Source organism: Scophthalmus maximus, chromosome 11 (genome assembly GCF_022379125.1).
Source record: "Scophthalmus maximus strain ysfricsl-2021 chromosome 11, ASM2237912v1, whole genome shotgun sequence".
NCBI lineage: Eukaryota > Metazoa > Chordata > Actinopteri > Pleuronectiformes > Scophthalmidae > Scophthalmus > Scophthalmus maximus.
The window spans coordinates 10,441,353-10,467,132 of record NC_061525.1 but is presented as its reverse complement, the minus strand read 5'-3'; the positions used below and the strand labels follow the sequence as shown (position 1 = coordinate 10,467,132).

At 41.8% G+C, this 25,780-nt stretch overlaps 1 protein-coding gene across 2 annotated transcripts; it reads right to left on the bottom strand.

The window, feature by feature from the left end:
• Positions 1-318: 318 nt before the first annotated feature.
• Positions 319-24,933, bottom strand: rpa1 (replication protein A1). Of its 2 annotated transcripts, none has more exons than XM_035623355.2 (17): positions 24,753-24,933; positions 24,107-24,154; positions 23,581-23,659; positions 22,798-22,906; positions 22,536-22,624; positions 22,279-22,353; positions 21,036-21,150; positions 19,340-19,442; positions 19,148-19,216; positions 18,636-18,828; positions 17,085-17,221; positions 15,558-15,706; positions 9,122-9,251; positions 6,130-6,306; positions 4,870-4,977; positions 4,500-4,586; positions 319-1,098 (listed from the first exon to the last, which is right to left on the bottom strand). In XM_035623355.2, exons 1-17 carry the CDS (start codon positions 24,780-24,782, stop codon positions 994-996), a joined length of 1,803 nt encoding a protein of 600 aa, XP_035479248.2. In that variant the 5' UTR covers positions 24,783-24,933; the 3' UTR covers positions 319-993. The 2 variants fall into 2 exon arrangements, with proteins under 2 accessions (XP_035479248.2, XP_035479247.2); XM_035623354.2 differs by having other exon boundaries at positions 21,036-21,153; positions 24,753-24,932.
• Positions 24,934-25,780: the final 847 nt, after the last annotated feature.

Genomic DNA, 25,780 nt, shown 5'->3' with positions numbered 1-25,780 from the left:
AGAACAGAGATGTTATAATAGGAATAATCGGGAGGTGCAGCCTCACTGACGTTCTGTTTTAAAACAACATGAAAGTCAAGTTTGGAGGAAAGATCTGTTGCACATCTGAGCAGAACCTGAGGAGCTAGAGGGCATTGTGTGCCCGCCCCTACCCTTAAAACACAGTGCAACTCCTCAAATAAAAATAGCCTAATATGTTGTTGTTTGCTCCTAATAGGCACAGGTTAGGATCAGGTGCTCTGAGCCAAACAGATTCCCACATTACTCTCATGTGTGTCACTTAACATTGACGGTGTCCGCGGTAAGAAAGACAATAACTTTGTTACAAACATTTTTATTCTGATATTTGGGAAAAGAACTACAGAACTCACATAACAGTAAGAGGCATTGACAATACATCTGGTACCTACGTAAACAGGATGCAGCACATTTCCCATTATATTTGTACTGTGTATGTGCTTATGTTTGCAAGTATGTGAGAACGAAGGAAGAAAATGAAGAAAAAGTGTGGGAGCGTGAACTGTCTTATCAGGGATGTGCAGGTCCGGGCCAGTCATTCTGAGTGCGCGTCAGAGGGTGAAACGAGTGCTAGCAGCCGTGCTGGTCTTCTGCTTACAGCAGCCCACGCCCCCACGTGACCACAGCATAAGCAGGAACAACTGGCCGACTTAAGACAGACACGGTGATGATTTCTTTTGTGGCTTACTGACCCACTCTCTGCTCGGCCTCCCCAAATAACAGAAAGAGAAGAAACAAATGCTGCTCGTCTATTATGTTCACCCCAAACAAAAAGAAATCAGCCCACAAATCATTATCTCACAAAGGAAAGGTGAACATTTACTCCATTACTTAAGGAGGTAAATTCATAAAAAAAAATTAAACACCAAAGCTTCATAAGCAAATATCTGTAATATGTTTAGAGCTGTTTGTTGGCTGTACAGAAAGAAAGGAAAACTTCCAAAAGCAAGCAGAGATGGAACCGATCACAGCTTCCTACTGGGAAGCATGTTTCCTTATGTTTATGATCAACCTCTTGCAGTAGTCCTTATGGTCAACTGGCTTCACCTCCATCACTGTGGCTTTGATTCTGGATTCATCCTGTCAGAGAAAACAAGGAGAAGGCCACTCATGACATACATTCACTTCTTACACAGTAAGAACCAGGGTCAAGTGACAGGACACGCTCGCTTGCGTTTCAATTTGCTTACGTCCACACTCACACGTGTTATGCATGAGTGAAGTGAGTGAGCGCATGAGTGCATAAATGCACTTCACATTGACGAGTATGGAAACATGCAGTGCACTGCGAGTACCCGCATGGTGCACTGGAACAAGTCAAAAAGATGGACGTGTCTCACACCCAACAGTCACCATCTTGGCTACCAAGGAGAGGCAGCCTGGGAGGTGACATGGGCATTTTTATTTTTTTTATAAACCGCACGTGCTAACCGTAGGCTATTAGTACACCTAACCATTTTCTTAAGACGAGCTGAACCCGGCGCTAATGAACGGAACTCAAATGGGAGTTCAGGAGGGGATCTTTGGATCTCACTGTGCATGTGCGAATTTAGTAAACCACAAATGCAAGTTAGTCCATATCACCTCCCGGGCTCCGTGGGGCAGAGACCAGTGTTTGCTCACATTTATGAAAATAGCAGCTGAGGAAAGACGACAGTCACAAGTTGCAAAAGGCAGGTGTTTGGTTTGCGACACTACGCTGTCGAAACTCATGCACTATGAGTGCCAGTGTGCCAATGTCCACAGAGTACTAAATGTGAGGTTACTGAGAGGAGTATTCGATTTGAAACAACACTGCCTCTTTGATTAACACCGACATGTACACAGGTATGCTCCACATTAAAGCACCTGTGCATGAACATCCATGCGGCTTGTGATGTCGCCCCAAGGCTAAGATGGTCCCAAAGGGTACAAAATGTAAATAAATGAAAATGCGTCAGACCTTTTAACTTGGTATATATGAAAGGGGGGAACAAAGGGGGGAGGGGGGAATCCGTGCAGACCAAAAGTTTAAGACCGCCATATATTAATCATCAGCTGGAGACCGATGCAGACAACTTCCCTACTGCTTCGACAAAGTGGGTTAATGTGACTGGCTCAACTGCCTCAGAAAAGAAAAGAGGCATTTTTTTTGAAAAGCCAGAGCTACTTGTACAGCTGTCTAGACACAGGAAGGTCATTTCCACCAAGGCCATTACTCTGCATTTAAACAAAGGTTACACTCATTTTGTCTCCATTAATCCTCCGCTGCCGAAGTGGGTGAAATGTAAATAATTTTCCTTTGAATCGGGGCCAACACTTGAAAAATAGCCTGTTTGATATTGATTTGTTTGATGCAAGTATGGATGAACATGTAAAATACAAAAATATGATTTTAAAAAAATCTCAATAACAAAACACCTGAATTAACCATTACAAATAACACTATATTCTAAAATAGTAAACATTATAATTGTCCCTCAGAAATGGAGTCTCTGTCCGATGTAAACTAAGAACTTTATCTTAAACCAAAGCCGGTGAACTATGAGCGAGGGTTATTACAGTGATTTCCTTGTATCCTTCATCCACCAATATATACATTTCACTCCCAGTGGTGCTTGCAGTGGTTTCAGTTGATGAGTGGGTGAGTTTGGACAAGGTGAGTTTGTGATTCAGGAAGCAACCAACATCACACAGCCAAGTTGGTTGTTGATCCACACTTGGACATGGAACTTTTTCTTAACTCACCAGGGAATGAACAGGATTGAAGGAAATAGTTGGCCTGCCCCCGCTGCTGAAAAAAATCCTAGAGGAAACACTGCTTGCACGTGATGCTACACCAGTGGTTCTATCTCAGCCGTGGTAACTGGTTAAGTGCAATTGATCTTTGGTGAAATCCAGGCCAACAGTGCTCAGGGGGGAAAGTGTGAGGAATCACTTCACCACTCTGGACACTCGCGCTCTCACCTTGCACTATAACCAAAGAATAATGGAACAAAATCTCCCATATAACTAGACTTGCACTCAGTAGAGCGCAAACCTCCGCCAAGGCTCAACAGTCCTCTCTAATTGAATCAAGCCCCACCATATTTCACACACTCAGATATCAGTCCCCTCGATATGACTACATTTTAAATGAAGATCCATGAGTTTATTTCCTGGAAAAAAACTGCCCTATCTCGCAATGTTAAAGTGAAAAAAATCCTGTATCGGTCCCTTCGCCCAGATCCGCACCGAAATTTAAGAGGTTTGTTCTTGGCCCATGTCACATCCTCGCACCAGAATTTTTGCGACAAACAAAATGAAGAATAAGAAACAATAGTGACACAACCATTTTCAAAGGAAACATATATGCAGTGTCTAGATGCAAGCTAAATGAGACCTTAACATCCCAACACTTTAAATATTACAAACAGGAATTCCTGATTCCACTTAAAAGTAATAAATCCATCCATCAATGACATGTCGAGTGACAACGTAATTGCCACACAAGAGCAAAATCATATCAATATTTTGAATGCCTACACGCAACTTTGATTTTGATCCGTGTTAATTAAATTATGCATCACGCCCACATGAACAAACTGTTCATCACGCTTGTTTTGGTAAACTGCAATTAATCATGGAGTGTTTTGATTCAACAGCATCAAGTATCATCAGTTATCAGAAACGCTGCCGATTTTATTTCATCCGACTAATTGATTAATCGGGTCAGTTTCGACATTGTAAATACGTGTGTAAGGACAATTGTTAGCGATTTGATGTCAAGTCTCACTGTGACTCAACGTGATGGACGGAGATCATTTACCTGCTTTGTCTCACATCGAGCTATACAACACTGTACACATGACGACGTGTGAGAGCACGACGCAGTGTCTGGCTTGTTGTTCTGAGAAGGAGAGAATTAAGTGGAAGAGGGTTTTTGCAGGTGTCTCTGTTGAAGAAATGCGGGGCTTAGAGGCAGCAGCCAATACCTGCTTGTAGCAGTGCCACGGGCGGTTAAGGATGCTGAGCCGAATGTGACAGACACAGTGGCCTCGACTGTGTGTTGGAGGCGGATGCAGCCTCTGGCTGGGCTCCAGACTTCCTGCTCAGTGTCCCAGCCCAATCAATTCTTTTATGTGCTTCCCTCAAAGCTAACCTCTATCTGTGTGGCCTACAGGAAACGGTGACCGACACTAATCTGTGTGTGCACCCTTCATAAAGCCAATGAAAATGTCCAGCTTTTTTTTTTTTGGTAGAAGGTTCTGTCAATTAAATTAAACCTGGGTCGTTCTGTTAATGAATAGGATACATATACAGCAGCTAAAACACGAAGACCCTCTCTATGTGCTGTGCAGGAATTAATTGGTGTATTAGGGGATCCTTTTTTTTCTCCTCCCAGGCTCTCAGGGGCATATTTTCTACTGTACTACAGCGATATGGTCCATCTAGAAAGCATCCTGCGGTGACAAACCCTTAGGCATTTTATCAGGCTAATTACCATTCTTGTTTTTACTTACGTTATACGTTTCTAGCTTCACTCTGTTGCGGAAGACAAACGTGTTGAAGTTGGCTTGTTGGAAGACCTCATCGAAGGCAGTTTCATTCTGAACGTGAGAAAAAATACAGTTGGTTCAAGAAGTTTAATCATTGGCAGTTTCATCATTTTATGAAGAAGGTGTCTGATTAGGGAACTCTAAGAAAAGACTCCTGTGACTTTCAAAGTAATTACTCCTGGAAGGAACAAAGCACAGTAGGTGTCTTGAGCACAGAGGCATCTATGCTAGATGGAGTACGTGTGCATGTTTGACTGTAACAAGGCCTGAGGTGTAGCACTAGCTCCGGCCATTTCTTGAGGCCAGTAATTGTATTCAGGAAGAGGAGTCTCACCGATTCCTTGAGCTGCCCAAGGTATTCTGCATTCTGGCCCAAGATGGCCTCTGCACTCTCCTGGAAGCAAGTCACCCACTGGTTGTCCGCATGATCTGCAATGTTTGCCTGACGAGTCAACAGAAAACAAGAAGCAAGTGTAAGTAGGAAGATTACTTAATGCATACTAGTGCAGTACAATTAATCTTTCCCTTAGAACGTTGCTACGTTCTACTTTGAGGACCGAGCACCTCACTTTATCTCTAAGGCTGAGCCCAGTCCCCCCACGGTGAAAGCTCATTTCGGCCGCTTGTATTTGCAATGTCAGTCTTTGCGGTCACTACCCAGAGCTGATGACCATGGCAGCGAAGTCGGAACGTCACGGGTCAGCTCCTCCTTCACCACAATGTTCTGGTTCTAGTCCCACATTACTACTAATGCCGCCTTCTAGTGTTAGTTTTGTATAACAGTGTCTTGATCCTTTGTTTATTTGACTAGTTGCCAGATGCTTCAACGTGGTGTGTTGTTAACCAAAAGGCATCTCTATTCTCCCAAGTCATTACATCCTCCAAATAGCCTATATTCTGCCAAAACAGAGTCATAGTGCACTTGTGATACATACAGGGGAAGCAAATTCACGGCTTATGCTACAGCTTGTGAAGAATATCAATAGTTCGACTGGTGAGTGGTACAAAACAAAAGCCGCTAATTTCAGATGCCTGGCTGCAAATGCTCTGATGCTGACTCGATGAGTTTTTGTGTTGCCATTTTTTTTTTTTTTTGAATAATGCTCGTTTGCAAATGAGCCGAGAAGACGAGTATTTGTGTTTATTACTGCACTTTCTGTGAAATGGCTAATAGCACAGTATGGAAAAATGCAGCAATTAAACCGACATTGCTCTAACGCAACTGTAAAGAATCCAAGATGAATTTCTGATTGTGCTGCGTCACAGAAACAGCAGAACATCAGCAGGATGTCTCTAAATTCAACTACAAAGAGCAGGTTGGGGCCATGTTGAGCCTCAGGGGGTGAGCCATAAGGCGAAAGAGTGGCTTGAGTCTCTGGGGACAGAAGGATGAATAAGGACAGTAAGTCAGGAGAAAGACGAGTCAGTGAGAAGGAAGAGAAGGATGACACCCACAGCCTCAGCCAGAAGCATCTGTTCAGGACTATGCAGGAAGGAACAGGGACTTAATATATGTGCATTAGAATATGCATGCGCGTGTGTGCATGTGTGGCACAGCAGAAAGTTTTAGGGAAGCCACTGCTGAGTTACTTACAGACAGAATGAGGCGGTACTTGAAGTTGGGGAACTCTTTGTCACACTTTTCACAGCGGAACATGCCATTGTGCTGGTCTACCACTTTCTTGTTGCAGTCTTGGCTCGGGCAGGCCTGGTACAGGCAGTTTTCCTTGCGCAGGTACACAATGGTAGCTTTGCAGGTGTAGTAGTCTGCCTATAAACAGGAATATAAACAAACAAAATCCATATCAATAGAACACCACTGCCAAATAAAGTTATTGAAATGTACTCGTCACTAGAAGCGGTCTTTTCTCTCTCACAACCTTTGGGGTTTTTTTGTTGACTGTTTAAAAACCAGGAATGAACCAGCATGAAATTAATATTAAGATTACATTTTCAGGAGCATGTGAACATTCAGGAAAGAAACATTAGTGCAGTAGCTGCACAGGTTACACTCCCAACCAGAATCCTACAGATACAAATGCAAGCTGGTGAGGAAGCTGCTGCTTTTGTGAACTTGGTAACCATGTTTACGTATAAACAGCCTTCAGGAAGCATTCCTTGTCAGTACAGTAAAAACACCAAAGCGAGTGACAGGAATTGCACATTGGATAGAAATGGATGAATACAAAAAGAAGCTCTTGATGTGCGGTAATGAAGAGACTAAAAGTTTCCACATGTTTACAGATGAGACATCCCCTCACCTCTCCTCATGTGGAAGACTTTACTCGGTTTTATCATAACAGCTGATTGTTTAGGACAGGGTCACCCCTCCGATTAACCTCAGCATCAACTGAGACAACAAAGAGGAGACTTGCCCTCTGCATGCTTTGGTAAAGGCTAAAGGTTCCTGTTCAGGGTCAGGCAGCAGAGCTTTTTAAAGTCCAAGAACATCAACTAGCCAGCAATGCCAATATGTCAATGCAAGTATCTTTACTGTGAAGGACAGTCTATGGTCACAGGCATCTTTAAATAGAATTTTTCCAAAGGACATCTTAAAAATATTCAGTCATCCTACCATCCTGTTTCAATTTCACTATCTCATGTTATTATTGCAAGACACATGCTCAAATTTCTAACATTTGCTAAATAATTGAACAGGAAAGCTATCTATTCAAAAACAGAACATATGCCTTGAGTACAACAAAAATCCATTCTTTCCCGTCTCTGACCATTACGTTAGTACGAGAAACGCATTAGACCCCAATTAACTTCAAAAACAGGACATTTGTTGCTCCTTGTCACTTTGGATGAATAACAGTCCTTTAAGATTGTGGCAAATGTCAGAAAACCAAATGAGAGGAAATCGTCCCAGTCCAACACACGGCTCTGCGTGCCCTTCCTTTTTAATTACCGCTTTGATTCACCGAAAACACAACCCAGACATCAGCCTCAATTAATCAAATAAATACCTCGTCGAATTAGCGTGTGACGGACCAGCACTGCGACAGTGGGAGGAGGAGAGAGGAGCGAGAAACGAGCTCCTGTCACAGGCCTTTCCAAATGCAGTGTCAAGTCAACACGGGGAGGGTGACTACTTACTGTCAGAGAGGGCACAGGAGCAATGTGGAAACTGGAGATTGTGACACAAAGACTTAGTGACAGGGATAATTAATTGCAGCAAACTTTGGTTGGGAGGCGGGGAGGGTTCTTGTGAGGCCTGACCCCCATGCCCCTGTGTATTGGATGTCTCAGAGGGGTTGGACAGCCTCAGCTCAGCTCCTTTGTCAGTACCAGGCCTCATCGCATGCATTCCTGAGAGGGAGCACGAGCATCGGTAGCCTAGGGTCAATCTTTTTCTCCGCAACAGCGGGGAGCTAATGCCAAGAGAAGCCTCTCACCTGACAGGGGGCTAATGGTTACAGTCAGGATTTGGAGGTGAAATGTGACATGGGGAAAAAAAAATATCTGATGTAACTGCTTAAGCTCCATTGAAGGCGTTCAAATGATAGAACGGCTGAAGCGACTGCATTAAAAGGGAGGTATGAGGAGGAGCAATAAGCCTTTTACTGTCTGTGACTGGGACACCTGCAGTGCTGGCCATACGAGAGACAATTAGAAGTGCACCCGAAACAAGACGGGGTCATCCGCAGCCTCGGGGAGCTGGTATGCATCCGGCCTAAACCACTGAAAAATAAAAATGGAAAGTACTAAATTCTCTAAAAACATTTTGTTTCTTAACTGAGGCTTCCAGATAACTGCTGCTCTTGTTTAATCCGTGTAGTTCCCTTTGTTTCCTAAGGATCATTGGGCAACATCTCTTTTAAGCTTCCCACTGCACAATACATCCCTCCCTTCCAATGTCTTACTCGTGTCTTTTACATCCAGTGCAAAACTGTCATTCTTGTGCCTCTTGGTACCTTATCATAATAACTTGCAACAATTAATTGTCCTAGTCTTAATGGGATATTCTCACCACACTGTGATGATTACTAATGTGTAAAAAATTATGTTAAATTACACAAGTTAAGATCTCTGAATAGGTCAGATTATCCACCATGGGCAATTCATAACACTTCAGTGAGCGCCCAAAAAAAAGAGAGTAAAATTAAAGAATACATATTACTTTAAGTATTTAAAGGCAGTCATTATTTTTTACAGAGGGCAAAGAACAGAGACCATGTAATCTCAGAGATAAATGTAACACACACCAAGACTTTGAGAGGACACCCACAATGCAATGGAGATTAATGAGAAGTAGAATCAGGAACATTTGCGGGATCTAGTTTTAAGCAAGCACATGTGGTGCAGTGATTTTATCACTGATGATCCAGATTCATCACGTTGACAAAGAGTGACAAGGTTACACTGCAGTCGGGCTGTATAGACCTGACGTTTGTAATGTGAATATTTTAAATAACAAATGCAGCTTGACTGTGAGCACTTTAATATTTGTTGTTTGGGATTCAACACAGGCGTTTCAGTTCGTCCTTGAGTATCTTCAAAGAGTCATCCTTGAATAACAATGTCAGGAGTTACCATATCTTGAATGTTTGAGTGCATCAAGGCAAAGCCGAGCATGTGTGTACCTTGTCTCCATGCCCCAGGTGCTCGGTCTTAATGTCGGACAGAGCCTTCCAGTTGGTGTTCCCTCCCCCGCTGCCACCTTTCAACTCCGTCAGAGACTGTCCGTCCATGGCATGGCCCTCCTGGTCATACCTTTGGAATAGAGTAAAAAACAGTTATTGCTGATTTGACCAGAGTCTACGAAGGAGAGCTTCAGCCAGCAACTGAAAAATGTATTCATTAGTCCATAACTTCATTGTCAGAAAACAGTTAAAAAAAAAAAAAACATGCATCAAAATTTCCAACACCCAAGTTGATACAATTATCTTGCTTATTTACAAGTATTTAATATCATAGAATATCAAGATAACCACAACATATTTATATTTGAGAAATATTTGGTCTTTTTGCTTTAAAAATGACCATAATGTTGAACTCGAATTAGATCTAAATAGCTGCCAAATAATCTTCTGTCAATTGACCAATCCATTAATCAATCATTTAAATTCTCCACAGAAGTAGCAATCCTTTACTAAAATGTTATCCGACTCATGACAGACCGTAATGACTTTCTTATATTTCACCTATTCTACTGTCAACAGACATAAGACTATAAAATGAACAGTTTTTTTTTTTTTTTACTTGTTCAAGTCAGAGCATCCATTTGCAAGGGTGGCTCAGCTGAGAGCAACTCAAGCTAAGAGGCTTGTGAAATGAATCAACAGCAAAGGGACAGCCGGGGTCAGGGCTGTTAGGGTGATATTAGAAACCAATTTTTGCCCAATGGTCCCAGTAATTCAGGGAAGACAAAGGGGAGCTGAAGAGGGAAGGCGGGGCAGAGGAAGAAGACAGATGGGTAGAGGTAAAATGCAGTTGGGGGGGGGGGTTAAAATGGTTACAGAGATCAATAAAGCCTACTAATCTGTTGGCCACAAGGCAAAGTGGTGCACAATGGGGAGGTCGGGTTGTAAATACAGGGAGTGCATGCCTTGCTCCTGGAGGCAGGACTAATTGAAAATATCCCCATTAACGGTTCACACTGTGGCCGGAGCAACGCGCCGGCTGCCAGCTTCCCATTCCTACTGACAAATGTGAGCAATTTGTTATTGTGGCACCAAATTCCTCACCAGTGTACCTGTTCTGCTTTGCTGTAATTGTGCCTGCCCCCCATTAGAAGCGTGTCAAGAGAAAATGTATTCTGACAAATTAATAAGGACTTAATGGAGATAACATGTTCTGTCATAGCTCAACATCTCTCAGAAGACAGATGTTCTACAGAGGAGAAAAGTGAAGGGAAGACACAGCTGAGCCGATTAAAAATGCATCACTTCTTAAAGGTAGACTAGCCGGACTTCAGTGTAACATGGCTGCTCCGGACATCTGGTTTGACAGAAACCAAAAAAAGTGCGAAACGCTCAACAAGTTATCACATATGTCTGTTCCACCAAGGCAGTTCAAGGGCTGGTTGAAGCAAGAGCCTAATCTCGTTTTTTGGCGGTTCGAAACGCAAAGAACCGGTTCTCGGACAGAAAAACTGGTTCCAGAGTGGCACCAACTCTTTACTGGTCTAGAAAAAAGAACCGCTTACATCACAGACTGTGGGCAGGATTAGCATGACTTACAAGACCAACCAAAACTTTGTTGTGACCAACATTTAAAAAAATTAAATAATGCAGTGAGCTTGTGCAACTTATTGTCTGCAGAGAAGACTGACAACTAATGTTATGGATTCCAAAGCGGAGTAGCAGAGGACCATGGAGGAGACAAACCGTCTCCTTGCAGTGTGGTCGTCAGCTGATGTCCAAAATTAATTAGAGGGATCTCCAGGGACAAAGCATATACAATGATGGTGCTTGAGGTCTGCACAAGTGAGGCTGGGAAATGAGAGACATGCAGCGACGTAATGGCGTTGCTCTATGGCAGCTTTAGTCGGTGGAAAAGCAACCCTTTTTAAAAGGTTTGCAGTTGAACCAACTCTGTACCTACAATATTACCACCCCAGCACTAGCACAAGGTTCACTTTAGTCGAAAAAGGGTGTAACAACGAACAGCATCCAGTTAAAAAGTTGCAGCCGTTTTTATCATCAGAGACGGCGAAGGGGCACAGGAAACAGAAATGGCACAGAAGACAGTGTTCGTGATCGATGAGACAAAAAGAGGACAAATTAAATCCGGCAGAAAATGTGCAACAGTCAACTGAGAGCAGGCATGTCCCAGTTTAGAGCAGCATGGCTCCAGTGAGACAAACTATCTGCAGGAGCACAGAAAGATGAGTGCAGGGTGACAGACAAGCATGTGCATGCCACAGACATGTCAAATGTCAGTTTGTCAATGAACAAGGACAAGACGGTAGCATAGACACAGCGGAGGAGGAGGAGGTATGAAGAGGGTGATGCGAAATACTCAGTAAGCAGGGTTTACTGCTGCGGGCTAAGACTAATGCCTCGGCTGAGAGTGGCAAACAACAAACACGATAAGTGTTAATTTATAATGATGTGGCAGACATTATTTTATCTGCAGTGACTAACATGTGGTCAAATATGGAACAAGCAGCAACTTGAAAGAAGACTCTCAGCACAGATGACACAGGCTGCACAAGTACGTAAGAGACAGTGACAAGTAAGAGCGAGAACACGGTTATCAAACATTTACATGTCATCCCTCCACACCAGGACTTTTAAGCATGCATCAGTAAACTCTTCAATTTGAATAACTTTGTCCTGTAAAGAGCTCCATGGAGAAAGCTATCATGGAAAAACTATATGCTAAAAACTGTGGAATAGTTTTTTAAAATTAAAAATATGAAATTAAATGTGATGCAATTGATGCAGTCATAATGCAGTCTGGATTCAAGGAGATGGAGAGGGTCGTCCACTAACCAAGAGGTCGGGGGTTTGATCGCCACTTTCCCCAGTCAGCATGCCAAAGTGTCCTTGGGCAAGACACTTAACCCTAATCTGCCTCTGACTGCTCTACCGGAAGTGTATGTGTATAATTTTCCAGAACAAAACCAAAGGTGTTCAAAGGGCTTTTTTGTCCTGAAATACTCTAAAAAATAATAATTAAACTACAAAAAAAATAGTATGCCACTGAGCAGATCCGGTGGAACATGTGGGGAAAGTGTCTTCGGCTGAAGGGTCCTGAAAGTGGTGACTGAAAGGAGACACGGCGGCTTCCTTTTATACACCAATGAGACGTATCCATCTTCACTTGTGCCGATACCTCTGTGACTAAACTTGGTTCAAAACATTCAGCGAGTGAGTTACTAATAACTAAGTAATTCAGACAGGAACATTAAATCAAAACACCACTGTAAAACATTTGGGTGAAGTAACAGTCAATTAAATAATGAGGCATCATGTTCAGTCGTGTTGGAGCTGGTCTGCTTCTCGGCAGACATAATTACTGCCCTATCTATGTGCGGTTTGGTCTGTGTATGTGAAATTACTGGGAGTCTTGATAAGACAGAGAAAATGTCAGCTTGGACTTGTGTGACTAAATTAATTCATGGTGAATGTCTGAGATTGATGGCGTCGAGAAGTGAGAATAAACATGACTAAGTGTAGCAGTGATTTTCCTGTGTGGGTGGAAAAGGAGGCACGAGCATCTCTCAATGTGCTGTTGCCACCTAATGGTCAGCTGCCTCTGCACAGTTACATGGATGAAAGTGTACATGGGAATTTCACACAGATAATTTTCACAAAGAATTTACTGTAGATTTAGAGAAACGTTGGCAGCCTGTGTCAAGTCATCTCAACCAGAGGGTGGAGGCATACAGCGCATGAAAGTTAACAAGCACTAAGGCCCCAGATTAACCCAAAGAGCTAAATTAATTAGTGCATAGTGCAGGGTTTTTATTTGAGGAAAATAAAGACATTTTCATCACTGCAAGATTAATGAGTGAGACATTAAAGGAAACTCCTCAGCTTTGAATATATGAACACTGGAAAGTGCTGAGTGACACCACTAAAATGCGAGTCACCAGCCCAACCAAGCACAGACAGTTTATTTGATGAAGTCCCAAAGGTCTGCACCAAAAAACTAAATAAAAAAAATTAAGAGTAAAACAATGTTTCAGCAGGCTTGGTGGACCCTAAGGCGGGCCTTTGTTTGGCTGAGGAAATAAGGGTTTTTGGTTCTTCTGTGCAAGAAGAAGTGTTACCATCCTGAGACCCAGGTTTATCACCAACAACAGCAGCTACCAGTGGAAACACACTATGACATCTCGCTTCTCAGCACATCCTTTATCATCTCTGTAATGCAGCCGGAAAACAAATAACTAAGGAGGCTATTCTCTCCATTCCCTTCACAGCGTGAAGCCGGCTGTGTCTCAGCACTCAGACATGCCGCACAACAATCTTGTCTTCGTGGTGGTTCTTGCTGTGACTGACTTGCATCGAAATGACGAGTCAGGCCTGGCCTCCTGCCATGTGTGACTTTTAAACTGGTCATTAGTCGAGGCCTTCAAACCAGCAGGAACCCCCGTGTCCAAGAGGGCCTGCGTGGGCCAACACTTCCTTCTGCAGTGGATAAACCTACACAAGCATTTAAGTATCATTATTTCCAGCTGTCCAACTGAGGAGTTGCTGGAGAACACGGGGAACAAGCTCCTGTCATCACGCAGAAGAGAGCAGATGAAGTGTGGAAAAACTGCGCTACAGCAGGGATGTGGAATCTGATGCAGGACTCAAATGATTTTCAGGTAAATGAAAAGCAGAGAACCCAGGAGTGGTTCTCATAATACAACATGTTCTCACTACACAAATGTAAACTGCTATTAAGATGTTAATAGCAGTTATTTACATTCTGAAAAATTATATTCAGAGAAGCCAGAGGCGAGTGCTAAAGCTATCATCAAGAATTTACCGCACGTCAAAACATCTGATTGATTGGGCACATTTGAGTGGGTTTATTTGTGATCAGCCTCTTTCTCACCTGCCAAGCTGAGTCACATTTCACTGCTCTGAATATGCAGATCAGTTCCCCTGATCAAGCATACACCGATCTGCCACAACATTGAAGCTGGCGACTGGTTTTAAAGTCTAATGCTGAATGGTCGATATCTGTAGCCTGTTTTGAAAGAGTTTACTCTGAACCATTAGTACTGTGATTTTAAGACATATTTTGTAGTTTCAGTTATTTTACATGGCTTGACTAAGATTTAAGGTTGTTGTAAATACTCAGACAGATTTGTCAAAAGCAGGGAAAAGACTACACTGAACTTAAGAATTTTCAACTATCTACCATCTTTTATTTATTGGTGCAGAGAAGGCAGTGGCACTGGGAGGGAAATAAATGAAACCCTTTGGATAGAAACCACTGGTTCCCACTAACAAATACATACATCTGCTTCATGTCAGAGAGGAGGGGCAGACGTGACCTGCTTGAGTAAGATCTCAATTCAGATCCATCAGTTCACCACATCCCCGCCTCAGTCTATGTGAGCCTCATCTATCAATCACATGCCAAACTGCATCACTTCATACAGCCATTTCACAATGTGCCTCTATAAACCTTGACACCACACACTGACCAGGTGATGGCTTTTTTAAAAATAGACACAAAGAACAACAAAAATGACTTATATCCATTCTGCTGGTGGTACAAAGAAATTAAATACATACAGTGCAAACTTATGTTGTTCACTGGGGAAAAGAAATAATTTAGGAACTGAAGAAACGAGGAACTGGCGCTGGAGAGCAGAGAAAAGATGAAAGCTCCAGACTTGAATGTTTTGTCTATTTCTCTGCAAGAAAAGCCAAGAGAAAATCTTCAAGGAATAGAGTCACATGTCTTATTTGTGATAGTGTACTATAATAAAACTGACTGTAGCTCTAGCACTTCTAACAAAGTAGATAGTGCAGTACGCAGGACATAATGTACAGGTAAGCACTGATTTTAAGGGGTTAGATATTTTGTCTAATTTCCACATAATTTTATGTATCGAAGGAAAAACAAACAGAAGAGAACATGTACACACTACACAAACACTGATATTTAAAAAAATCCTATAATCAACATAATCACACAGAAATGAGCAGAGATTTCACTTAATCGGGAAAGGCTATTAGAGGAGAGAGAGAAAAAAAACACATTTCCACAGATCCAAGTGTGATTTCCATTTATATGTAATGCTTTATTGGAGCACCCCACATTGTGACTAATGTTGGAAAGCTAATCTTGATAATGAGAATCGGAGCATGCACGCTCACAACTCGGGTAATGGAAACACGCAGTGTAAATCCTCAGAGTTCTTCAATTTCAATAGTAATACTTTCATGTGAGAAGTTGGCTTCCAGGGAGAAAAATAAATAAGGAAAAGCCCTTTGGCACCAAATGTTAAATGTATACCCATGTTTTTTCACCTGCGTTAAAAGCAATTTGTCATGGATTTACAATTGCTACGACATATAAGCAATTTTCTGCACTGCATTATCTATGAGCCCCAGGCTCACTTACCAGCCTCGGAGTTTATATGCCTCAGGGATGTCTGGGTTGATCATCAGGGTGCTGCTGAAGGATGCAGAGAGGGACCGGCCACCATAGTCTGACAGCTTTGCCCCCTTGATGGCCAGAATGGGCTGTCCAGAGCCATTGAACTTTTCTGCCTACACAAGGACAAAGGGCAGACAGTTATTTAAATGTTGTTGTTACTTGTATTTGTCTGGATTTGATTTGTTCCTTTATTGTTCTAGTCGTGTGTTGGTACTATGTATAAAAAAGACTTTACTCTAAAGACTCTACAGCCATGCTGGTGGTGCCGCTGCAAGGTTTCCTTGGCCACGGTAGTGGCTAAAAGCTTACACCCCAGCCTGTCCATTACGCTGTGCTTCTGCCAAACGGCTTGCTACTACATCACTGCTTGAATCATTTCCCAAAAAGGTTTTAATAACTTCTATAATGGAGTACTTGAAGCGGTCTTAGCAGTTTGTTTGATAAACGTTTATGTACTCATTCTTGCACTTTTGGAGTAATATCTTCATGGTCGAATGTTCACATTTAACAAGGCTAATGTCTGTCATTTTAAATCTTGGCCTTATGGTGGTTCAAGGTAAGAAGATGATATCTGTACAAAATCTCAGTTGTTGGATACATAGTTCACTCATAATCAAACATCTCATACCCAGAGGAAAAGTCAGGGTATAAACAATCATTAGGATCCATCCTTTGATCAGCCTGGATATCCGTGCCAAACCGAGCACATTTATTAGTTTAGTTCAAATATTAGTGTCAAATTGATTTAGAAAAAATGTTTTTGGTAAAATTTTTGTTAGATTTTCCCTTGCATTGTTTGGACAGCCTGGGGAAAGCGGCTGAGGAGAAACAATAATGGAGGGAGGAGGGGGCAACAGTAAAGCCTTCAGAAAAAGATTTCCAACACTTGCTGCCTGGTTTTTGCCATTGTTCTCCTTAAACAACACAACTTGTGTACCTCAGCAAGTCCCTCTGGAAAAGAAGTAACTGTCGAACAAACAAACGGGGAACACTGTGCTTCTTGTCAGGAGGAAAGAAATGGTGGCAAACTCAGCACAGTCCCTCAGAGCCACAGGTAAAAGTCAACTGCACGAGCAGTTACTTCATCACCCTGTGACGGGGAATTTAGTCCACTTTTTGCACCTCCAATAAACACTGAACGCACACACAGGTTGTGTATATTACAGGCTTTTTTGTACTGCAGTTGCTCATCGTTGTGTTCAATGTGTGACTCTGTGCTACAGCTTTAAGACAAAATGAATCAAATTGAATTTCTCTTAATGGTCAGAGAAAATGCACAGAGAGAAAGACAATTGTTTCCTGATGGTGATTATCAACATTTGGAAAGTGTTCCCGAGTCTGATGGTGATTATCAACATTTGGAAAGTGTTCCGAGTAGAAAACTTGACCATTACGATGGTAGCATTATGAAGCTGGTATTGATTTCCCTCAGCCATTTAAACATCTCTGCCCCATTACACGTTTCACTCTCCATCTCAGGTCTATACTCACTTCCTCTCCCCACAGAGTGACAGTCACCACCTTCCCAGACATGTCCATCAGATCGAGCGTCCTTTTCGACACTTCCTTGTTGGACTTTGTTGTAAGGCGGGTCACATCGTCCACACTTTTGCACACTCCAATCACATCTGTAAAATCAAATCAGTGTTACACATTGGCAGAGGTCACTGGATTAATGTAACTAGATCCTACTTTTATACATCTTGTATGCAATATTAAAAAAAAAAAAAAACACTAACCACATATGGCTTAATTTTGAAGGAAATCATATTGTTCTCTTGTGCACAGAACAGCCACTACATAAATCTGGTAACTGGTCTTAATTTTGTGGCAGACTGGTATATTTTTGACTTAGTCAAGCCTTGAAACCACTGAAAATGCTTGAATGTATCCATGTATAAATATCATAAATATTCATTGTGGTGTTAACGCCCACAGGTCACTCGAGGTCCTGCGGTTGCAGGCACAAATTGCCCCTTGGGGAATAAATAATTAATTCATTTCATACAGGTCCCTGGCCTGTATACCAGGCACTTAAATACATAATGTAGGAACGAGTCCATGAAATAGGCTTAAATTGTTCCTACAAACATATTTAATCAATGTATCACACTTTGTTGATTAATGCAATCAAGCACAATAAATCAAGAGAACCATTTATGCATGAAGGTGCAAGGGTGCAACCAGCAACATCATTGCTCATCATCTAAAAACCTCTACTCTATATAACCGAGATGAAAACTAAAATAACCGCCTTGCAGCTGCATGCCTACACCAACCAGTCAAGTTGCAAGAAAAAATGATCACAACCCTCCCCCCTCTCCCAGAGTTATGGCGTTGAATAATGGCCAGTAAAGTGTTTTTGCAGAACATTAGCATGTGGGATATAAAATCACTTCATCATTCACACATCCAATTAGACATGTGTCTGAAAATGTGTCATCATTAGCGTATGAATTTGTGAGTTATGGCCAAAAACGTTTTTGTGATGTCAGAGTGACCTTGACCATTTACTGTGTCATGGCCAGTGTTTTCCATTAATTACCTAGACTGTGCTGGCGTGACATAGTTTAATTTATCCCGGCAGGTTCATAGTTATCTGAAAACATCCGGGGGAAAAAAGACCTGTTTAGCGATGTTACTTCATTGTAGAGCAGTATTTTTCTTTCCCATTCTGTGCAGGCAGGCAGAATTTAACACAAAATCAGTAGATACCAGATTCACTGTGTATTGCTGCGACCAGCCAACAGTTCTCAGCACCTGCACTTGCTGTACGTCAGGTGTTCATGATAGACTACTGTGTCAAGTGTCCACAGGTCAGGCTTGACCTTTACTTGGCATATTTTTGCTGATTTCAGGACTCATATTTGGTTTTTGGCAGCATGCCGTCTCCCTGTATAGTTTAGGCCACAGGGTGTTTTGCATTAGAATCTCAAACTACAGTCTGTAAACATGATAGAAATCCCACAGCAGCCCGATGTGATTTAATTACACAGGTTGGGTTCAGAAATCCCCTTGTTGATCATTAATTGCGCTGCTTACCGATGATGGCATCCTTCTCTCTGCTCTCCAGGTCGCCGATAGAGACAAAGTCACACTGCACCATGGGAACATCACAGCTGTCCTCACAGGGGATGACTGTGGACTCCCCATTTAGCGTCATCTCATAATCATTCTTCACTGCTGTGTACTGTTTGTTGGCGATCTTCAGGGAGCCCTTGGAGATGTAGTAGACCTGGCCCGTGCAGAGGGATGAACCACGTGTTAATAAGAGATCTGGGGATGCATTGCACCTGCCTGAATGGTGCAAACAAGATACGACTTTGGACAGTCGGGGGGATCAACACAGGCTGGCAGACGATCATAAGCTGCTTATTGTATGGGTACAGTGCAGCCAGATGACTCATTCATATTCTCTATGGTTTTAACTCACAAAGTACTGGCAGCTGTTGATAGAATAGTCTGTGGCCAAATCCATCTTTAACAGCACAGTGAAAGAAAGTTCTGGTAGATAATTAGGACACCCTGAATCACTACCCACAGGAACATCTTACCTTGCCAGTCTCAATCAGGCTGTAGAACTTGTCCACCTCTTGGTTGAAACCAGTCACTCGTATCTCACTCTGTCATAAAAGAAAGCATTTAGTCAATATTAAAAGTAGGCCGTGCACAGTACAGGATTTCCAGGATCTTGTAACGTATTTGCGTAACATGAAAATAACAAATGTGAGCAGATCAAAACTCACGCTCTCGTCCACAATCTCCATGGAGAAGAGTTTGCCATCACCGCGAGAGTTGCTCCATGTTCGGATGGAGCTCTTGTTGGTAACACGAGCACGGATGGTCCACCTGTCAGACAAAGACGAGGCTGATGTTATTCACGTCAGCGATGCTCGTTTTCAGAGGATCTCATGGACCCAGAAGTGAGATCTGCACATTTTTGGTAATTCATTTATTCATTCAAAACCTTTTAATAATATGCCCTCTAGTGGCCATTTGGGTGAATGGCAACACTGAACCTATATCATTTACTTGCTTCCTTGAGTTGTGCGTGGGACCTTTTTTCGCTAAGCAGCACCTGCAAGTCAAATGCAGACCCGACGCGTCGCCAGTGATTGAACACAGTCTATACAAAAACGTGCATCAAATGGCTTGTTAAAAGAACTGCATGATCATATTTGTTACAGATTTTTTCGGAGAAAACACAATTCTCACATGCTGCCCGCCAGCATTTACAAAATGTTTACCTTTTTATATATTTTTTAACCCATGACATAACTTTAAGCGGGTTACTCAACATTTACATTTAGGTGCCAGTAAGTCAGTATGAGCTCGAACTGATGTTTCACAATAGAGCATAGTTATTAGCAATGTTATCAGTAACACCAGTGTTTGGCAATTCAACAATTCCACGTGGATAAACTGTACAGGAAGGTTTAGGTTTTTTTACACTTTGTAACTAATGTCTGCAAACTACAACCACACCAGTATTGTCTATTCACAGTTACATGGGTATCAGTGTATATGTTGTCCAACATAAAACCTTTTTACAGATCATAACTCAGGAAAAGATGTTTCGGTAAATTCAGAAGTGGTGGCATCACATAGTTTATCCACTATACTCTCAGCTGTGTTGCAGAGTCCTCATGACAGCTGAGCAGATGGTGCAGCAGAGTCAAACAGTGTCTTCACAGCAAGTCGCTAACTTGTTTGTGAAATACATTGCTGGAAAGTTAATAAACAATGATCCCCATTGTTTTTGGTATCAGCCCAGAAAATCCAGTATCGGTCGAGGTCTAACTCAGATATTCAGTTGGTATCCTTTTGGATTTTGCTCATATTAATCAGTATGATTTTGGAAATTTCATTTCAAGGAACCTCGCCTTCCGATAACTCTGCACATTTTTGCTCTGTTTGGAATAGCTATTTGAGAACGATACCTCAGCGAAATTCTTTATTTTGATTAAGATTCTTCTTCTTTTTTTTGTTGAGGAACTATGACCTTGAATTGTATTAAACAGGAATTTGTCCAGTTAGTTTAAAGTTTGAAAAATAAAGTATCAGTGCTCACTAGCTGACAATCTACGGGCAATGACTTTCACAAATCTTTCATGTTTCTGTTCAATCTAAAATAAAGCTTTACATTGGCCAGAACTGATTCAGTGTATATAGTGTGCACATATATATACACACACATATATATATATATATATATATATATATATGTATGTATGTATAGAGTCACATTATATTATTTTGGTATTCATGTTATTGTGCCTGCCTCCGGTTTTCTTCAACATTTAGATTGAACATGCAACACTTCACGGTCTCTTGCTGTGACTTTGTGGGTTTTTGTTGGATTTTATTGTTTTCATGTATGTGTTGTGATTGTTCCAATGAGGGAAAATATTAAACCTTTTTGACAGGACGTGACATACTCACTTGGACTGGTAAGGGTTGAGGCTGGCAATGGGTACAACTTTGGAGCTGCCCCCTGGAGTACTGGGCACAGCAGATGGGGCCTTCTTCCCAAAGTCTCTATTGAAACCTCTGTTCACTGCTGGAGGAAGGAAGCGAGAAATAAATGATCCATGAAGAGCAGAGATGGAAAGGAGTCAAGAGAGGCACATACATTATTCATCAGAGATGAATTACATGAATCCAATTTCTATGGATTGCGACTGTGATCATTGTAATTATCTCACTTCATGGGCAAAGTTTCATCAAAGAAAACAAACCTAATGACTTAAAAGTAAATTTATCAGTCAACTTGAACCAAACACGCCGAATGACTCAAAACAGGAAATAAAAATCCTATCAAACCGAGTTGTTGGAGACGTGTGACCCACCGTTCGGGTGAGAAGGATGACTCACATTTCACAGAATCAGGGCAGAGTGTGAAACGCTATAACAAACTGGAGCTGCTCTTCCCCAGGAGAGCGCTGCTGCCTGACTTTGAGATTTTCTGTTTGAACAAGCGCTGCACATTTGATTTGCGTGCGTCTCCTGCGGAGGATTAGAGTTCAAAGTGTCCACTTAAGTCCTTCCGCTTTGCCAACCACTGCACTTCTGGTAATTAAGCCCCCAGATCAAGCAGCGCACACAGAGAAATGAACAATGACTGTGCTGATGAGGAGGGCGCTTGCCACAACCTCAATTCCCACAAGGTAGATTAGAGGGATGAATACCTGCTATGACAGAAACTAGAAGACAGCAAAACCCTTCTGACAGTCGGATTGTACATCTCTCCTGGTCCAGGTTATTAACTATGCTACGATCCACTGTTTACCCGTACACGAACAACTGCAGGTATCTCAAAAATGCATTTGTTTGTTCGTGGAGTTAATATACACTCTCCTGGAAGTCTGTGCTGCTCAGTCTTTGACCGTTTGTGTACTCTACTGTGCGTCCAAAAAAAGATAAATGATTGTCGTACAGGCAGAGACAGTTATGCAACAACATAATTGTGTCAACACTTCGAGAGCTAAAAATAAAAAGGTGTCTCAAAGGTGCGCCAAAATTACTGTTTTGTTTCAACCAAATTATAGAAAGCAGAAGAGAAATGCTGCCATCTAGTGGTTGCCTATAAAGCTACTCCGTATTTTTCCACAAATAAATGTGAACTCTGAACATCGTCGCCCATTTTAAATCATGTTCAAGAGTTGAAATACAAACTTGCACTCACCTTCATTTTTATTTTGATGCTGCAGCGGAGGGCGGTTATCAGGGACTGGGGCCGACTGTGGGCCTTTTGTTTGACCTAAAAGAAGGATTTGACATAAGTACAGGCCTACGGTGACACTACAACCCAAATACGTATGAGTGATGTGCTGTATATCTAAATATCAGTATCACCTCTTACACGTTTTCACTGAGCACCGCTTGAAGATAGGTATTTATTATTCAGCAAATATTACTATGCACTGTGTTTTGAAGCCTCACCCTCTGTGTAGGGAGTGGGGTCTCCTATTTTCCCAGCAACATCTTCAGCAGGCTTGATGACATCAATTTCCAGAATGATAACCACTCGTCTGTAAAGAGTCATCTTCATGAGCAGCGGGAAATTGCATTGTTCACATCTTTAACGCCTCCTCATATTTAGCCGTGCAAAAGTGATTCCAAATGTCTTCCAATTGTGTTAGCACAATCTTTTATCACTAGAGTCTCTCCTGTCTACTCTATAAAGCCTAAAAACAACACTCACCGTCCATCCTTTAGCACATTGGTCACATGCCTCTTCAGCAAGCAGACGCAGTTTGGGGCCAGTTTTCCTTCCTCTGCTATGCAGTTCAGCTGGGTGGAGAGCATGAAGGCTGCAGAGAGATGAGCAGAGAATCAGGCAGGGGTTCACTCAGCTTGATTCAGGGGCTCTTAAGACAAACGGCTCATATAAACAGACATTGCTTTTAACTCCAGTGTGCACTTCCTAAATTTAGAATTTTATTTGATTCTTTAAACGTGATAGTGGACTGTCAGAGTTTGGCCATCACCATATATATATATATATATATATATATATATATATAAATAATGGCATATGGCAATGATAAATGGGTGGCACTTTTAAATCAACATGTTAGCAAAGAAAACAGGAAATTGGCTTTTTAAAGTTTATGCTCCACACAAGTGAAACAACATGGTGGAAAAAAGTAAAATCGAACAAGCTAATCCCTCTTAATCTTTAAGCTGAATAAGGCAAGTTTGTGTACACAAGTTAAAGTCTTAAATACGTACTATATTATTTGCTGCTTTTACAAATTGCATTAATTGTCTTTTATACTTTATATTACTTGTTGCATATCTGTTCATAATTGTTTTTACATTAATGAATTTATGTTTTTATATTTGTAATGTAATCAGGGCATCATTTAAACCTTAAATGGCCTTTATATAAGGGTTGGGTGAAAGAATAAATTCAAAAGTAAATGATTAACAATGAAAATTAAATCTTTTTCAGTCCAAATAAACAATTACAAACAAAACTTACAGGACAGCGTGTGCCTCCCATCGCTCATCATCACCCGAAAGCGAGCCGGACCGTTTCCCCCATCAATCTTGCGAATGTTCTGAAAAGGTGACATACAGGTGACACTGATCAATACATTGAAGGATCAATGCTGGTCTCACCGACTATTACGTCTCGGTCGATGTTGTGATTCTACATCCAATCACACAATTCCTTTTGTTCAGTTTTGGTGTATGATTCAAACACAAGGTCGACGGGAAATTATTACATTCATCGCCACTTGTTTTTGTAAATAAGCCCACAGCAGCTCACACAGGGAGCTGCGTCGTGTTTCCTGCTGTTGAGTGTGTGCAGTGAAAACTGCTGCTTACTGCTACATGTCCTAGTATTTCTGATTATAAAGTTGTGTGAAATTCATTTTCAGAAGCTGAAGGAAATAAATTGTCTTTGGTTCTGCTGCATGCTTCCTCAAACTGACTCAGACAGATGATGTGTGCATGACAACTGCACCGGTGGATAAGACTTTGTCCCTGGTTGTTATACTCACCACCAACTGAAGCACTGCGTCGTTGCCTCCGGTGCCACTTGACAGAGCCTGTAAACACACGTCGTTAGTTCGGTCAAACCATTTGCTAGTTTGGTATTTTTGTTAGTGATCGGCCGATATATCGGCCAATGTTTGCGTTTTTTACGTGTATCTGCATCGGCCACAGTTTTTTCCCGGCGTTATTTACATACAGGCGTCCTTGTTCTACCTCACCTGTTTTTACTATTTGTTAAATATCGTTTTTTTACGTTCAATAAATGTTCCTTTTTTCATATTGAGACTCGTAACATTTGTTATCAACATTGTGTCATCTTTATGATGTAAATTGAGGGAGCAAAAGTAGTATCGGCTCCAAATATTGGCTCAAGAAAATCGGCAGTCCGTATCGGTCCTTGGCTAAGGCTGATGAAAAAAAACCCGGTATCGGCCCTTAAAAAATCCATATCGGTCGATCCCTAATTTTAGTGCGTTGACGACAAAGCCAATGTTTCCTCTTCACAGTACAGAGAGTGGAGATGACAACGAACGACTGTCGGCGACTGCAGCTGAACAAAGCCTGCCCTACAAGGCGGCAGCTGGCCATGTTTAATTTACGTCTTTTTTCGTTTACAAAGTCCATTCTCATGGCAGCAGAGCTGCGGCTCACCTCTATCGCGCCCTCGGAGAGCTTCGTCATGTCCGCGGAGGTGTTCGAGCGGCGACAAATGACAAATTTACTGAAATATTAGCAGCGCAGCAAACGGACCGCTGCTCGCAGGGACGGCGCTCTGTCAATTGTGTCGCTGGCGCCAACAGCTCGGACAAGCGCGCCAAACGTCGTGCGTGCTCCCCCCAGCTTCCGCTTCCGTTCACAGACCCGACGTCAGTTCGCAGTCGGTCCAACGGCCCGGGTGCAACCGGGGAACCGACCTGAGACCAGCTGCGTCACACTCGGCGCTAACGTAAAGTGACGTCAGGACGTATGATACGATGCGTTCACAGCCACGGAGAAATGGGATATTTCACACTCCATTAACTTATTTTTAAACAAAACATTGTTTTAAAACATTTGTTGTCATTATTTTTAATATTTTTTGGTTCTACCAGTGTGCATGTGGTGTGAATGGAACCCTGTACAGCAATGATACTGCAGTTTAAAAATTGAAGATGCCGACTAGGTACAGGTAATTTTGGAGATAATAAGGGATGTATTTGTGTGTGAATCCAAAAGAAAATATAAATTGTTTTTTTCTGAACAAACTATAAAATGTTTCCTCTGTGAAAAACATCAATAAAAAGATTTGGAAAACAAAAAAAATTTTGATCAGAAATGTAGCTATGGTATAATGCAATATTTTTCATTTTAGCTGTCAGGTAGAATAAACAGGTGTGTGTATATACATAGCCACCAACAGTGTGGAGATCATGCACACCAAATGACCATTAGGTGTTGTTTGGGGGAAAGTTCACCCTACTATTTCCACACTTTGAGAAATTGGAATATCTGAACAGAATGGTTTTCTGTCACTGTAGATAAGAATAGAATGGTTGAGGGGAACACATTGATGAACAATTCACAAAATACATAATAATCACTACAGAAAAGGGAATTTGGTGATTTTTTTACCTATATCTATATTGTTGTCAGTCATTATGGAAAAATGGCTAGCCTTAGTAACTTGCAAAGGAAGGGAG